The 16089-nt window shown below is 48.3% G+C and overlaps 1 protein-coding gene across 3 annotated transcripts in view; it reads left to right on the top strand.

Annotated features, from left to right (window-relative positions):
- Positions 1-13070, top strand: part of LOC144178324 (nose resistant to fluoxetine protein 6-like) — a 305623-nt gene extending 292553 nt beyond the window's left edge. For 2 of the 3 annotated variants that reach the window (XM_077706099.1, XM_077706090.1), the window contains exons 13-16: positions 7562-7682; positions 8528-8714; positions 10423-10565; positions 11286-13068. In XM_077706099.1, the coding sequence (XP_077562225.1) occupies positions 7562-7682; positions 8528-8714; positions 10423-10565; positions 11286-11576 (742 nt within the window). In that variant the 3' untranslated portion in view covers positions 11577-13068. Of the gene's footprint in view, positions 1-7561; positions 7683-8527; positions 8715-10422; positions 10566-11285 lie in introns of all 3 variants that reach the window. The other variant, XM_077706081.1, reaches the window with a different exon arrangement.
- Positions 13071-16089: the final 3019 nt, after the last annotated feature.

The following is a 16089-nucleotide window of genomic DNA, read 5'->3' on the forward strand; positions in this document are numbered from 1 at the left end:
CTCTTAAGCGCCCGATCGTGTGGTTTTGCGCCTTTATGCCGAATAACAAACTGAGAGAACCTTCCGGTGCATGCCACTATGGCATTACTTGTCATCAGTATTTTGTTTCCAGGTTTCATCATTTCTTATGCTAGCGGAAAACTTGTGTGCCACTGGCCATGTTGTGAACGGGGGGCTTGAAATGTATTTCAAAAGTTCGGGGTTATATTTTTACCAGGAAAAACTATCGCGCCAAATCTGTTCGCCTATCGGAAAATGCCTTAGAAAGACGATAGTCTTCTGCCACCCGTGCGAAGTAACACCCTCTCATCTCTGTGGCTGACAGCTTCGCGGACAGCTTGGTAGACAGCCTATGAAGCAGTCTAACTAGACGTCTAAAGGAATAAAATTGGAACGGCGCCGCGGTCGTAAACGCAACACCAGCGCAAATACTAGAATGTAGAGGTGTGTCGTCCGGGGAGAAAAACCAATGGAACGCGAGGGTCCTTTTTGCGATGAAACATTGTAGGTGGCGCTGGCTGCAACAGGAGTTCCCAGGCGATGGCCCGCCGGCGCAGGTGGCGCTTGGTGTGCCTGCTTGCTCCGCGGGTTGGGAGCAGACGACACGCGGACTCCTTTTCACTTTGATTGTTCCGCTCTTTCCCGTTGTTTGACATGTTTTACGAAACGTGATGCAGTAAAATGGAGAAATAAGACTATTTACTGTTATAAAATAATAAAAATGGTCACAGGCGATATAACAGACGATACTTGTCGAGCTGACCTGTCACCTCTGCATATTGTCGTCTGCGGCTGCGTACCTCCGTCGTCGTTCTGATGCAAGAAACTTACAGCCGTTTCGCGCATCGTTTTATCGTTGGACATTCCACATAGCGAGTGAAAAAAGTCTCAGGAATGTGATTTGTGCATGCAATGATGGAGAGGCGTCGGGATAAAAGGTACAACTTTTGCTTTGTGCCGCTCTGCAATAGCGGACTGCGATCATGCAACGAGAAAAGGTCGCTTTTTCGGGTGCCCGTGGAGCCCGCTCGCCGTGAATTGTGGCCCAGAAATATGTGATTTTTCGAGCCTTGGCTGGCGCCTCTCAGGTGTCGTGAAATCCCCCCCCCCCCCCCCCCTTCACCCCTACCCAAAACTAGCAACCAACCGTGCAATGCGCCACAGCTACCGCACATGTGAATCCGACTGCCGCCGTCGTGATATCCTTGTCATACTCTTGAAACGCGACAACAAAAATAAGGCATGCAGAAATTGCCGTACTCGCTCTCCGGTGCCCGCCCCGTCTCGCAGCCCGAACTCTCACTCCCTCCCTCGCGGTTCTAAGTTTCATCCTGCCACCGCTTCCTGCCTTTGCATATTATTTTCTCTCCCCGTTTCCCTTTTAACTACTCCTCCTGCGTCCTCATCTCTTGCCTACTTTTCTTACAGCACAACCCGCGCTAATCAAGCACTCCGCCAGCACCCGGTCGACGCGTACGCTATCGGCGCGCGTTGGCGATCGAGTACGGCAATTTCACGGCGCCTCACTTCGTTGCCGGGCTCGCGTACTCACAACGCTCGTACTCGGGCCGGGAATCGCTTATTCCTACATTGAAACTCGGTCAAAGCAGTCTTCCGGGCAAGTCGCTCAAGATAAGTGCATAGTTCGTGAAAAGCAAAGAAAATGGTTCAGAAAGCACGGCACTGCGTTTTAACGGCACCCACCAGAACGCTCGATGAGAGCTCGTACAGCGAGCAGCGAGCAACACCCGGGAAGCAGCAACCGCTGCGGCCGCCGCTGCCGCCAGGGGCGCTGCTTACAACAGGAGTTCCTCAGCAGGAATTTTCATCGCAAAACGGACCCCCCTACTCGGCCCCGAACGACACACCTTTCCCTTCTAGTACACTGTGGCGCAGACGACAGCTTCGTTATAGTGAACTAGAATACTTTCACTATAGCTTCGTAGCAGACACGTTGAGTTGCGCAAGCCGCAAGTTTCGTAACCAATATTGATTGATTTGATTGATTGTAGGGTTTAACGCGCCGACGCTGCTCAGGCGATGAGGTGCGCAGTAGTGGAGGGCTCCGGATTAATTTTGACCACCTGGGGATCTTTAACATGCGCCGAAATCTCGTACACACGGGCGTTTTTGCTTTTCCTCCATCAGAAAAGCGGCCGCCGCTGCCGGGAATCGAACCCGCGACCTCGTGCTAAGCAAACCAATATTACCGTTGTTATTACAAACGTTACGCGATTTAAAATTAAACACAGTCATCTTCATCACTAGTAAATTCCACTTAATGTTTCAATAAAAGAACCAGTGCTTTTATTTCAACATTATTACGCAAAAAGGTGGCGCTGGCGTCACTTATTAGTTTAGACAGGCAGGTAGCCTGCATCGTTGCTGACTTCGATGCTGTCTCGTGGAAGCAGTCTTTGTTGACTGCTTCGTTCAAATTGGAACGGGGCTTACATGGCGGACTGTCCGCGAAGACGGGAAAGAAGCTGTATACGCCTCGAGCGCGGCCTGTAGGGGCGCCACTGAAATCCCCCTAGCGGCCCGTTTCGAAAACAGGCGCGGGAGTCTCCTTAACGCTCCCCACTGTCACCGTAGCTTTTGCTGCACGTTCACGAGTGAGATTTAGCGTTTGCGGGCGTTGGAAATCCATGTTTATGTGGAGCAGTCACTCTGTTCGCAAATGGGGTGGGTTTACGAGAGTGTAAATGCTTCTTACGGGATCTTAGTGTGGTATATTCGGTCTGTATAAGCCCCAGGTGTGTGTCACAGGCCAGGGTCGCGGAACCGGCGTCATGGACCTGATTGTTGTTACACTGCGCTGAATTTACTAGCAGTGTCTCTGTAACCACCGGTTCCTCAGATGCTCATGCTACGGGTATACACTACGATGTAAATCAGTTTTGTGCGCTTACATATTCAGTGGAACACTCATACCTGACACCACGCCAGTTACTTTTGCCAATAATATACCTCAGATATTGATCACCACCATTTACAAGCCAGTGTGTGTTAATTTCGGGAATATTCAACGTAAGTACGATGGATAATCCAGAATTATACTCAGGGATCAGCACACGACAAAGAGTCGTCTTGTCGTGAGGGGAGCGCCCGCAAACATTCGTCTGCTACGTATATCCTCTGCGAGGAGCGCGCCCACGGGCTTAATATATAATCGGCGTCCGCGATTAAACGCTTCTTCGAAATATCGTCACATGGCACAGGGAGCCTGCAGAATAAAGGAGAAACTGAAATCATAGGGCCTTAATCACATACCACACTCTTCCAACGACACCCTTCATCGGTTGTGAACTGCCTACCCTGCATACTTCCAAAAATGCGTCCTCCGAGCGATCAGCTGTTCGTTGAAGTCGAAAAACAAAACGACAGTGACCGCGATATTTGTGTGTGTGATTACTAAAACGCTCATTGCTTGATTCCACTCCGCATTTGTACACAGCGTCCCCCACCCCTACCCCCCACCTATATCTCGCGAAATAGCAGTGCATTTCGCGTATAGTTGGTCTGGCGAGCTTCGACAAACGTCTTTAGCATGTCAGAAGCTGCACTGTATTTTTTTAATTTCCGTTACAGCTATTGTTTCTTCCGCACTTGCACAGCATGTATTTTTCCGTGGTTCCATATTAGATTGCCTTGGTTCTTGCTATAAGGCGTGTGTGGGCACATATTCAACGACGTACAGGCTTGAAATATACTTAACATTTTGGCATGGTTTATATTCTTATAAAAGGCATAAGTTGTTGTCCGGGATTGGCTAATCACATCCCCGAAACATATTTTTCTGTGAGGTATATATTCGAAACGAAGCCGCATTCGTTTTTCGGGCTGCAAAATGAAGCCAACCTCTCACTGTGCCAGTATCAAGTCTAAACGAGGCGAAGTAGAATTCATTTGTGCCTGACGTATTTGGAGGTGACAGGGGTAGAGATGTGAGCAGTTGAAAAAAACAAAAACGAATTAGGAAAAAAACATTTTTTTCGTTTTTTTTTCAACTAAGGTAAAATTGAAAAAAAACACAGTACCCCCCCCCCCCCCCTCCTCCGCGGAATTGTGTTGTTATGCAGCTCCTTTTGACGTGCTTGAAAGTTTCTTGTTTAACTTTTAGTAATTGTACTATTTTTGTGCTTCTTTCTTACCGCTCCATTTATTTCGCGTGAGTGATCGCCAGGAAACGGGGGTGCAAGCCTTGCTGTTCCCGAACAACCGAACATTACACCACTGCGGCTTCAGTTGCGTAGTCTCTGCTAGGGCACCACGGCGTCAGCGGCTAGCGCCGATACAACGGCAGCCGTACCAGATAGCGCGCGCGCGTGCTTAGCGCGGCGGCAACGCCCAATATCGCGCCTGCGCCAAATTAAATACAGCACAGTAGTGCTGCGCTAGTGAAGTGAACGGATGGGCGTTTGAGCACCTTTTTTGAGGAAGTGTTTTGGAAAGACCTTCGCAGCTGCCTAGACTTGGTGACACCAGTCTCCTCGGCCATTACAAAGCTTGAGTCTGACCAGGCCTTGTTATCAGACGTCGTCGAAGTTTTTCACTCCATCAAAAGTGACATCACAGCGAGGCTAGAAAATAGCTCCTTCACTGAAGACGAAAAGTCTCACATATTGCGTGTGCTCAGGGGGCATGAAGAGTTTTGTTTGCGACCCATTCACATTGCTGCTAATTTCCTGGATCCAAGGTATCGCGGCAAGAACCTAGCTGACGCGCAAATTGTGGTCACGTTTGACTGGATTACCCAACATGCAAAGAAGCTCTCGCTAGACGTCGGGAAAATTTTATCTAACGTCGCACAATACCGGACTTGCAAAGGAATTTGGTCCAGTGAAAGAGTTTGGGAGTCTGCGAAACATCTAGACCCATCCACGTGGTGGGAAGGACTTTGCTTTAATGAACCCTTAAATCCCACCGCCGGTCAAATACTGCAAATTCCCCCTTCTTCTGCGGCTTGCGAAAGGAACTGGTCGGAATTCGGAAACGTGCACACCAAGCTACGCAACCGGCTTTCAGGCGATCGCGTGCAGAAGCTCGCGTACGTGCACTCGAACCTGAATGTCCGGAAGGCTTCGTCGGCTTCATAGCAAAGAATCGACGTGGCAAGCGGAACCGAATCAGACACGGATTGACGACTGTTCGCACTTTTTGATCGGAACTTTAGGAATTGACGTGAAATCACTCCATTGATTTTGAAACTGAAAGCTCTGCTGGAATTTTTGTGTGCAGTAATGAAACAATTATATTCTGGAAAGTGCTACTAAATAAATGTGTCGGGTTTTTAAAACAGTGTGCGCACAAGTCTTTTTTTCCAAGTTTTCGTAATTTTCTGAAAAAAACTAGAAAAAAACCTGTTTTTTTTCAAGCACCTCAAATTTTCATGAAAACTTGCATCTCTAGACAGGGGTGATACGCTGCTACCGTCGCCGACGCCCGGAAGAGCGGCGAGGATGCGCGCAGAACCGCGTCCCCGGGTAGCTCTTGGTGGCGATCGCGTGCTCTACGAAGACGCAGCTGCTTTTTAAGTGACCTAAACGTAATCTTTGCTGATAGACGTCACCATAACGAGTTTTTTTATGGCACGGAAAGGCGAAAATAAGCGAAACAGAACCAAAACTCTGCACGAGCCCCTATCAGCCACGCAGCGCACATCCCGTCAACGTCGCGGAGAGGCGGCGGCAGGCGGCGCAGTGATCGCGAAGCTCGAGGCGTATAAACGGCACATGGGAACGCACCCTGTGATAAATGCAATTGAGGTTAACCCAATTTAATTAATTTCTCCCGGGTTCGCACGGCTAGGACCTTTTGTTGCTGTTGGGATTGGAGCATCGGGAGCACGAGCCCTATTTAAAGCGAAGCTCTCCGTACCTCACTGATGTTTCGCAAAACGATGATGATGATAATCGAAGGCATATTAAGCGCCTCAAGAAGAAAACGCTTCCTGCTGTCAGAACAGAACCTGGATCCTTCGCATTATGAAGCGGACGTCGATCCGACTGCTGCACTATTCCGGTCAAAGCGGTTTGGATTTTTGGCTTTGACTTTGACTCGGGTTGCAGGGGAGAAAGCTTCGCGTTTACACCGTCTTCATCTTAAAAAAGGGCCGGCGATTTTTCTTCTAGGGTTTTGGTTTTATTTTACCTCAGTTGCAACCGTTTTTATCGCGTTTTTTTTTTTCAATTTTCTAGCGCTAAAACCAATCGCATGCTTTTTGTACGTTAAAGAACGCTATCTTCTGCCCGTTATGTACTTATGTTGTGTCTCAAATATTCTTCACGAGGTCGCGGGTTCGATTCCCGGCCGCGGCGGCCGCTTTTCTGATGGAGGCGAAAAGCAAAAACGCCCGTGTGTACGAGATTTCGGCGCACGTTAAAGATCCCCAGGTGGTCAAAATTAATCCGGAGCCCTCCACTACGGCGCGCCTCATCGCCTGCGTTGCGTCGGCGCGTTAAACCCCCACAATCAATCAATCAAATATTCTTCTTTTTTTCGAATGACGTGCACATGTATGCGGCATGGCTCCAGTTTCAGCAGTTTGGAGTGGCCTTGCCTATGTATACATACGTGCTCAGTCGTTCTTTTAACTTTTTTTCCAGGATGTTAAATCGAGCCACCGAGAGATGGACTAAACTTTTTGCATTTAGGCTGCACAAGAAAGACTATCCTCTTTAAAAGCATTCGGCTGTCTGGGTATCTTCTCTCACGAAATTATTTTTACATGGGCAATGTACTCGAAACAATTGAAAACGTTGTAGAAACGGGCTGGTGAACATGCATAATTTGGGTTTTTTTGGACGGGCCATTTTGTTTAACGAGGGCCTCTTCAACCTGTAAATAGGAATAGCGTCAGCGTAGCATTTGCTGCAGACTATGGCGAGAACGAGGGCACATTTATTTCGACGTACGTAGTCATGCTTCGGCAATTGTCTTCAAGTATGTGGATGGAGGAGAAACCCGCTGCCTATCGAGTTTTTTGCAGGTGAGCGCAGAAAGGAAACTCAATTTTATGTGTTCAATTTATTCGCTGTAGTTGCCGTGACTTATCGGCTCTTGATTAGGAGTGGCAACGAATGTTCCCGTTTTGAGCACATTTTTCCTTCACCAAAGGACTTTTGTTAGAACTGGAGCCATTTTTCTGGCCACAGGGAATTTCTTAAATGGCTAACATTTGTGGGCGAAATCGGATATAACCCTACTTTATCAACGTCGTTCAGGTGGTTGTAGTGAAATATTGGGTAACATCGCCCTTCAGTCGATAATTAGGATGTATACTTCCAATGCAGGTGTGCCTCAAGCGCGTCAAATTTGATATTTCAAATCTGGAAGTGAGATATATTTGCACCTCTATTTCGACGTTGCACGTTAATTTGCGATTCAGTGCAAGAGCTTATTTATATTGTCTTTTTTGCCTGGCTGGGGCCATCTCAAATGTGTTGACGTGTTGATCTTTGACGTCAACATGTAAGGCAGGCAAACCACGAATTAGTGTTAATAGAAGGCCTTTGTGCGATGCCCCTCATACGAGGTACGACTTTGCTCCGTCCTGCAGCCGGGTCATGGCCATGGTCCAAGACGTGGTGATGCGGCCCTACACCCACGCAGGCCCCTTCACTGTCGGCATGTGCACAGCCTTCCTGGTCCTCAAGTACCCGTTGACAAGACTCACAAAGGTCAGCTCTGCAATGGTCTGCACGGCCCGATCAGGACATTCCCTGACACGCGTTGTCCTTCGGTTGGTGTGCTCATGCCTGGGATGACTGGATTCGCTCGCGCAATAACGATATGCGTTAAACTTTGTTTTTACAGGGTGTCGCAGCTATCATCCACCAAGATTAAAAAAAAACAACGGCGTTACTCGAAGAAAACCTGGTGTATATTGTTTGCAGTACTGTGGAGAGGCTGACAGTATTTTTTGTTAGTGAGAAATTATTGTAATTATGTAACTCGAGAAGTACTCTCCTAATTATTAAAGTGTCAAAGAAGCACTTGTAGGTACCCACGAGAGGCATTCAAATGCGGTATTGTCAGCGACGAACGAATTACGTACTCATTTATTCTGCCTGATAAAGCAACCCCGCGAAATATGAAAACCACCACGTGAAAGCGCTTTCTCCAGCGGAAAATCCCGCCCACCACCCCCCACCTCGGCGAGTCCCTGCTCGCCGAGGTGGTGGGTAAGAGGACACAAACATTATTATCTAAAGAACCTATATATGTTCATGCCCTAGTCTACTGAGTCCGTGTAGCGCGTTTGCATGCATCTGACGCTTACTTTCAAAGTTCCTCCCTTGCGTCCTTGCCTCCATAAGCAAAACGGCCGCCGCGTTCGGGATCCTTGGACTCAGCAGCACAACGCCATAGCCACTGAACCCCAGCGGTGGCTTCTACTGCAAAACGTCTAAATGTATCACCCATATAGAGACTGGAAAATTATTTTTCACTGTTACTGTGATCTTGCCATTCATCTGGCAGTGCTGCACTAGGCCTACCCTGTTTTGTTCTCCCAACCGTGCAGGTGTCCCAAGCAGCCCTCTGGCTGGCGTCAGCTCTGTGCATGTCGCTGTCGCTGTTCGGAACGTGGAAATGGAACCGGAACGTGGAGGCTTCCGACCTCGAGACGTTGCTCTACTCGTCCCTGCACCGCACCGCCTGGGCGCTGGGTCTCGGCTGGACCGTGTACGCCTGCCTCACCAACCGATGCGGTGAGCATAGGTCGCCCATTATTAATCCGCCTTCCTCATCTACTTAAATTAGAAAATATGAATAAGCAACATAATACTGGCTCTTTCGTAATATCAGGACATATCTCTGGCAAAATATTGGCTTTCAGAACAGCGTCTGATAGAATTTTAGGTAGCCTGAGATTGCCGTAAGGAAGTGTGACCCTAGGAGAAGCGATTACTTGAGTAACCCTGACTTTATATCTTCATGTAATCCCCAGCCTTTTGAATACTTCAAATTCCTCCTAATAGCTCCCAGATGACCAGAAAGAAAAAAAAAACACTGCACTGCAGCGCACATGCTACTTTGGGGTTTCGTTAATGCGATAGGGTTTCACCTCCCAGCTATGTTCATTTCGTAACGTGTAGTTCTAACCAGATACTCAAAACCCGCAGCAGTTTTTCAAGGATCCTAGAAAGGAGGGGCCGAAATTTTTAGTGCACGCGTTAAACTCAGAAGTGACTCTTGTCCAAACTTTTTTTTACCTCAGTACAGTCCTCCGCGTCTTCGTGGTGTTTATGAAGGAAAGGATGACGCCGTTAGATTTGCTGAAGGCAGTGTTATGGAAGCTACGACAGATTCAACTAATGAGCGGTTTGAAGCAGACGATCGTTTTTAGAGCACACGTTGCAGCTACATCCCTCACAAAGTGTTCACATTCGGGCTGCTCGTACTCCTCTGTTGCTTGCAAGAGGCCGCTCCGGAAATGCCCGCGCAGCATCACTGGCACAATCACAGTTTTGTTGGAGGAGGGAATCGTAGTGCGGCTTGAAACAGGAAAAACATGTGACTGCAGATGTGATTACTCGGAGCGGTCTTGGAGAGTAACCCTGACTTTAAATATATATGTAATTCCCAGCCTTTTCAACACTTCAAATTCATCTTAATAGCTCACAGATGACAAAAAAAAATACAGTGCACTGCAGCGCACATGGTACTTTGGGGTTTCGTTAATGCGACATGGTTTTGCAGCGCACATGCTACTTTGGGGTTTCGTTAATGCGATATGGTTTCACCTCCCAGCTATCTTCATTTCGTAACGTGTTGTTCGAACTACATACTCAAAACCCGCAGCAGTTCTTCAAGGATCCTGGAAAGGAGGTGCGGCAGTTGTTGGTGGTGCCAGGTAATCCAACGCGCAATGATACCATAAAAGCAACAGCTTCGGCAGCGGCGCTGAAGTGCGCTGGAGATGTTCCCACTGTAACGGCTTGACATTTGTTTGAGCCGAAGCCGCGAACATTATGATTTATTCCAAGTGCGCGTGGAGCGGCAACCCGTCAGGTGAACAACCACATCAGAAGAGCAGGCAGTGATATTTCGGGGACGTCACACCACATATCGTACAAATGTTTAAAAAAAACTGCGGTGGGTAAGCGTCGTGCATGTAACTGTCAGTAAATACGCCCGCATACGCACCAAAATGGCGTAAGAGAAAGACCAGTTTTGAGCGATTCGGAAGGAGGCGATATTGAAAGTCAGCCATGCTGTCCTTAACGAAAGGAACTCACGTACCCGGTCCCAATAGTGGTCAAACCAGGCCAGAGGTAATGATTGCGAATATGACTAGAAGGTTTTATCAAGTCAAGCTTTCTCGAACATGTGGCAAGGTTCACTACGGTTTTTCACTGTGTAGTACGTGTTATGCCTAAAAAGTGACATCATTTTTGTTTGTACTCTTGTACGCAGCGCTGGTGAACCAGGTGCTGGCATGGAAGGCTTGGCTTCCGTTGAGTCGGTTGACATACGGCGTGTACCTTGCCCACCCGGTGGTCCTCGACTTTCAGATGTGGACCATTCGCGAAAGGATTTTCGGGAGTCACATGTCCATGGTGAGATTGGCAATTTATCAAACCGCGCGTATCAGGCAATCTGGAAGAAAAAACCACAGAAAAAAAAGTCAGAAATAAAGGTCTTGGACGAAGTCAGAAGTTACAAACACGGTAAAAGATAGTTTTGTTCGTCGCTCATACGATGCCTTTTTCGTATGGCTAGGTACGCTTATATCTGTGACAGTTTGAATTCGAAACCAATTTTAAATTAATGCTGCTTCTTTCTATGTGTGTGTATGTAGCACGTTCCTGCCACCAAGAGGCGCGGCAGGTGCAATCGGTGGCTCGTTTCTGCACAGCGTAAACATTTACGGATGATAGCATACATTATAGCGAAGGCGTCTTTCCGACGGCATTTTGCTTTAATCCGCAGTATTAGCAGTTAGGCTAGTCAGTTCTTCTACGGTCGTTAAGCGCTTCTGACCGAGGTCTATGGATAAAGCAGAAAGCCCCGTCTTGTGTCCGCTCTTCTATCGTCCTTGTCTTCAAGTGCTGTTTAACGACTATAATACGTGCTGGCGTTCATGTCGTGTTGTATTCCGGCATGCGTGGCATGCAGGCAACGGACGCAGTAGATTTGGAAGTGAGGCATAGAGAAGAGAAAAGCCGCGGCTATAGGGCAGGTTTCTCTACATGTAGCGTCACCACACAGTTGGTGCCGCCTACATGTTTGCACCGTTCGATCTCTTTAACCGTCGACATCATTCCTTTTTTGTGCAGCTGTACGTGTTCTCTGGCAACCTTGCTGTCAGCATGGGTGTGGCTGTTATCTTCTACCTGGGCTTTGAGGCCCCGTTCCGAAAGCTGTGCAAAGATTTCATCGAGAAGCTGCTGGGCTGCAGCCTGAGATCCGGGCAGCCCGCTGACACGACGACGTCTTCTAACAGCAGCAGTGGTAGCAGCGTCAAAAAGAAATGTCGAAGTCCGACGGTGAACAGTGGGCTAGACATGCCCGTCCGGAATGGTGACTTGATCCTGGAGAAGCTCGGCGTCGCGTCCGTGCACCTGTAAATTTGCAGCGCAAGTCGAGGCCCCTCGCACTAGACTCAAGCTGCGCCTTGTGACCTCCACGTGGTTTGAGGGGACCGCAGTACAGCGTGCCACGCGACTTGCCTATCCTCTACGAACGTAGTTGGGAATTACAAAGACAAACACAGGAACGTTCTATTCTTCCGTTGCTTTCATGTATTTAATAAGATAGTTTCTAATCAAGATTGGCGAAATTTCCATGGTGTAACGAATGTTACACCATGGAAATTTGCGAAAATATTCATCACGTGTTTGCGAAAATATTCCTCAGTTCTAACCGCAGACGACCATAATCAATCCAGGGCTTTTACCATGGGCGTGAACCAAAGTCGCCTGGATTGAATCAAGTGGCCCCACTCGCGGCCGCCTAAATTTCTTGCCTGAGAGGAGCCGACATTTTTAGTACACCCGTTAAACTCAGAAGTCACTCTTGTCCAAACTTTTTTTACCTCAGTACTGGCCTCCGCGGCTTCGTGGTGTTTACGAAGGAAAGGATGGCGCCGTTAGATTTGCTGAAGACAGTGTTAGGGAAGCTACGTCAGTTTCAACTAGTGAGCGGTTTGAAGCATACGTTGCAGCTACATCCGTCACAAAGTGTACACATTCGGGCTGCTCGTACTCCTCTGTTGCTTGCCCCCCCCCCGGACATGCCCGCGCAGCACCGCCGGCACAATCACAGCGTCGTTGCAGGAGGGAATCGCAGTGCGGCTGAAAACGCAAACCGACCTGCGACTGCGGATGTGATCACTCGGAGAGGACTTGGTACGACGCTTGACAGTCATCGCACTCTGGAACTAGGATCTCACTTTAGACATTCCATGAGCGCGATCATCGGCCACTGTCCTCGGACGGCCGTAGCCGAACGAACAGCCGCATGTATGTAAAGTGTGGACAGACGACGAAGAGAAAGCAACCGCGCCTCTCGGAGTGACTTCTTGTGTAATGTGTGTCCAACGTGCACAGGCACGTCGGTGTCTGTGTTGTTGAGTGTAAATGAACGTCGCGTCAGCAAGCAAGCGCACAGACTGCTACCGCTGATTTTGTGCAAGGACTATACAGACGCTTTCGACACAATGTAGCCTGTGTAGGCTGGCAAACTACAATATGTGCGTGCTGTTGTGAGTAAGCTCAATACACGTTATTGAATGACAAATTTTACCCGGAAGTCTTGGCCTTCACGGGCTCAGGGCCAGCAATTTTCAGGTTGAAATGGCGAGTTGGTACATTTTTAAAAAGAATAAACAGAGTTGAAAACAACGAAACAACGAGGCAACGAACTGGTAGCTGTGTGTCTTTTCGTACTCTCTGTATTGTGGTGCGTTGTTTTACACTGTTTATTCTTTTAAAATTTTCAAGTCCCTCTTCCAAGCGTGACGTAATATGGACGTCTGTGACCGACGACCTCCCGTAAGTATAAATGTCATTTCTATTTCTATGCCGTCGTTCTTGTTCGGGATGTCAATTACGGCCGTAGGGAATTTCTCGTCGTAATAAATGTGCATCGCTCATTTACCGAAGGGGCGTCACTCTCTTTCCCAGGTAGGGGAAAGAGAAGTTCGGCAGGTGTTTTTGCTGTTCACAGAAAGTTATTCACGTGTTCATGCAAAGGCTCGCTGTTCATATGGGTTTCACAGTGCACTCATTGTTTTTTGGGGTTTACAGTCCACTCATTGTTACTGTGACATTTCCTAACACAGCCGATGAACGTGTCGGACCTGTCTGGCACACCACGGACTCATCATCACCATCACCAGCCTATCTACGCCCACTGCAGGGCAAAGGCCTCTCCCATTAATCTCCAATTACCTCGGTCCTGTGCCAACTGTGACCAATTTATCCCCGCAAACTTCTTGATCTCATCTGCCCATCTAACTTTCTGCCGCCCCCTGCAACGCTTGCCTTCTCTAGGGATCCACTCTGTTACCCTGGACTAACTACCGGACTAACTACCATATTTTAGCACGGCCACTTACGTGACCATGTTGTTCGAGTCATATTGTCTAAGGTTTAGGAAACGAGTAGTATCAACCCTAATAGAAATATGGCAGGTATATGAGTCCGGCCAGAAGAGAAGTGCGAACGCTGGCATTCCGCGGTATTGCAGCGCGATCTATCAAGCGTCCGATAAACAAGATAACCAAATGGCCGTCTGAGAGATGGTAGCAGCCCTGGTCAGCGGGCTATTTTTAGTTTTAAGGACCTACTCTACTTACGTCATTGTCGACGTCATGAAACACGTTTTAGCGGGATAATTAAAATTTCCACTGAAACTGACAAGTTCTGAGTAAATAAAGCATCGCGGTCTGCCGGACAATGGCTGCGGGTACCGTAAAACACCAAAACTCTTGAATAAAAGAAACTTGTATTTTGTCTGCGTGGCCCTTTTAAGGGGCACGACAACCGATTTTTGTGAGGTGCATGTCCTCTATATCATATGAAAGGCAGCGTTGTTTACTAGGTAACCCAAGGAATTTCGAAATCAAGAGGCGGAAATGTTTTTATTTTGGACTACATTTCCTGGAGTTTGAAAGGTGGCGCCATGTAGCGTCTAATAGTGATACTACGCTCACTGTCATGGTCGCCGGCGTTCCTTTTAAGGGGGCCGGGTATAGCTGGTCGATCTAAAAATACCGATTTTAAAAGGTCTAGGGCACTGTCAGCAAAAACGTTCCTGGTTCAGGTGTTTTACGTTAGGCCCTTTCAGTTGGGTTAGAGAAAATATACTCAACAAAAATCGGTGCCTTTAATACAAAATCACATAACATACTACCTTGATCGGGCCCTATGGTACCCCAGTTTGCAAATTGTGGATCAGAATATGAAAAATCTGCTACTACGATACAACAGTAACCCCGTTAGCATACAACATCCATCCGAAATTATTAAGGATGGTAGGCAATCAAAATAGAAGTGCCCCAATTTCACCCCGAAATATCACATTTATTAATAAAGCACGCAGTAGAATTACACCATCCGTTGATAAAAACGGCACCCTCAGGCTATACACAAAGATGTCGGACGCTCTGGAAAAATACTGAAGTACTTATGAAATTTCCCGATTACAATTACAATTCCGGAAAGGGTGGAGGCCGGAAGAATTGCAATTGCCAGGCAAATGCCTCATCCCTTGCAGTTCCTTACCCCAAGTGGCTCGCCAGCAGCTCGTTGAGTGCTGTCAAGTGCGAGCCAATGGCGTTGCGGTGGCTCCGGCTGCTGGAAATGCTTGCAGAGACATTCCTTTCGGAGATCTGGAGGAACGTGTACAGCTCCGTGGCCACCGTTGACTTGGTTCTGGTGTTGTTCAAAAGCAGAGGGCAGAAGTCCAGCTGCATGAGTCAACACCAGCACGATGTCCAGGAAGGTACGCATTGCCGGCGACTGGTCCGTGTAGCAGTGCCGGAATACGGGGACGAAGACTCTCGACACGTTGTTGCGGCACGTCTGCATACAAATGAAACGAGAAAAAGAATATACAGCTTCGCGAGGGTACGTTGAAAAAGATCGCCGGCCATTTACATCGGTGAAGGTGGTCCGGCAAAGCTGCGCGATGCAGAAGGTGTGCGCAGGGTGCTACCGCAGCCGGCGTTCGTCACACTTTCGTGTCCTCAGTCAAGTCGTTATCCAACCCCAGCCAGCCGTACACACTGCACCGTGGCGCAGAAGTGGCAATCCAGAAAGACTCTTTGCATCCGGCTGTCCCTGAACCCTTTCATGTCGGCAGCTTCGCGCCGACGGCCCTTGGCGGCATTCTCTGACTCACGATATGAATCGCTGGTTCTCGCTCGTCGCTTATTTGCAATATCCCGAGAACGGTCGACGCCGGATTAGTGTCGGCACCCGGCGGTGATTACACTCGCGTCACTCTCATCCCTGCCCATTCGCATCGATTATTTTTTGCGCGTACGCTTCACTGTGCAGCACTCACTGGGGGAAAGCCAGCTTGCAAAACCCAAGCTTACACCAAATTTGTCAAACTCGGCTCAGCTTCTAAACACTAATGCAATGCTAGGAAAGCATTTTATCAAGCGCAATATAAGCCGTCTCATGTTAAACTAATCATGCAGTTGAACTTTATATGTCTAAGCTTTATCTTTGTCAGGTGGCTTTCCCAGTATTCGTTTTTCTTGCCCATAACGTTCCGCGATTTAGCCATAGGCAGCTCCGCTGTAAAAAAAAACAAATTGTTTAATGTTTTGTGCACTATTGTGGAAAGGTCCGCTCTATCGATGTCTAAATCACTCGGCGTAGATGCTTCCGTCCATGAAAGGATGTGGCCAATGCCAATCGCACATTCACTCGCGTTGTGGCAACGCAACGCACGCGTACGCAGACGGTGAATCTCCCGTTTGCCTAGCCAAGTAGTTCACCCGCCGCCGCGGCTCAGCGCCTAAGGTGTTGCGCTGCTGAACACGAGGTCGCGGGTTCGATTCCCAGCCGCGGCCGCCGCTTTTCTGATGAAGACGAAAAATCAAAACGCACCTGTGTTCGAGATTTC

The sequence above is a fragment of the Haemaphysalis longicornis genome, unplaced genomic scaffold (assembly GCF_048455015.1).
Source record: "Haemaphysalis longicornis isolate Haplotype H1 unplaced genomic scaffold, Haemaphysalis longicornis Haplotype H1 scaffold_1, whole genome shotgun sequence".
Taxonomy (NCBI): Eukaryota; Metazoa; Arthropoda; class Arachnida; order Ixodida; family Ixodidae; genus Haemaphysalis; species Haemaphysalis longicornis.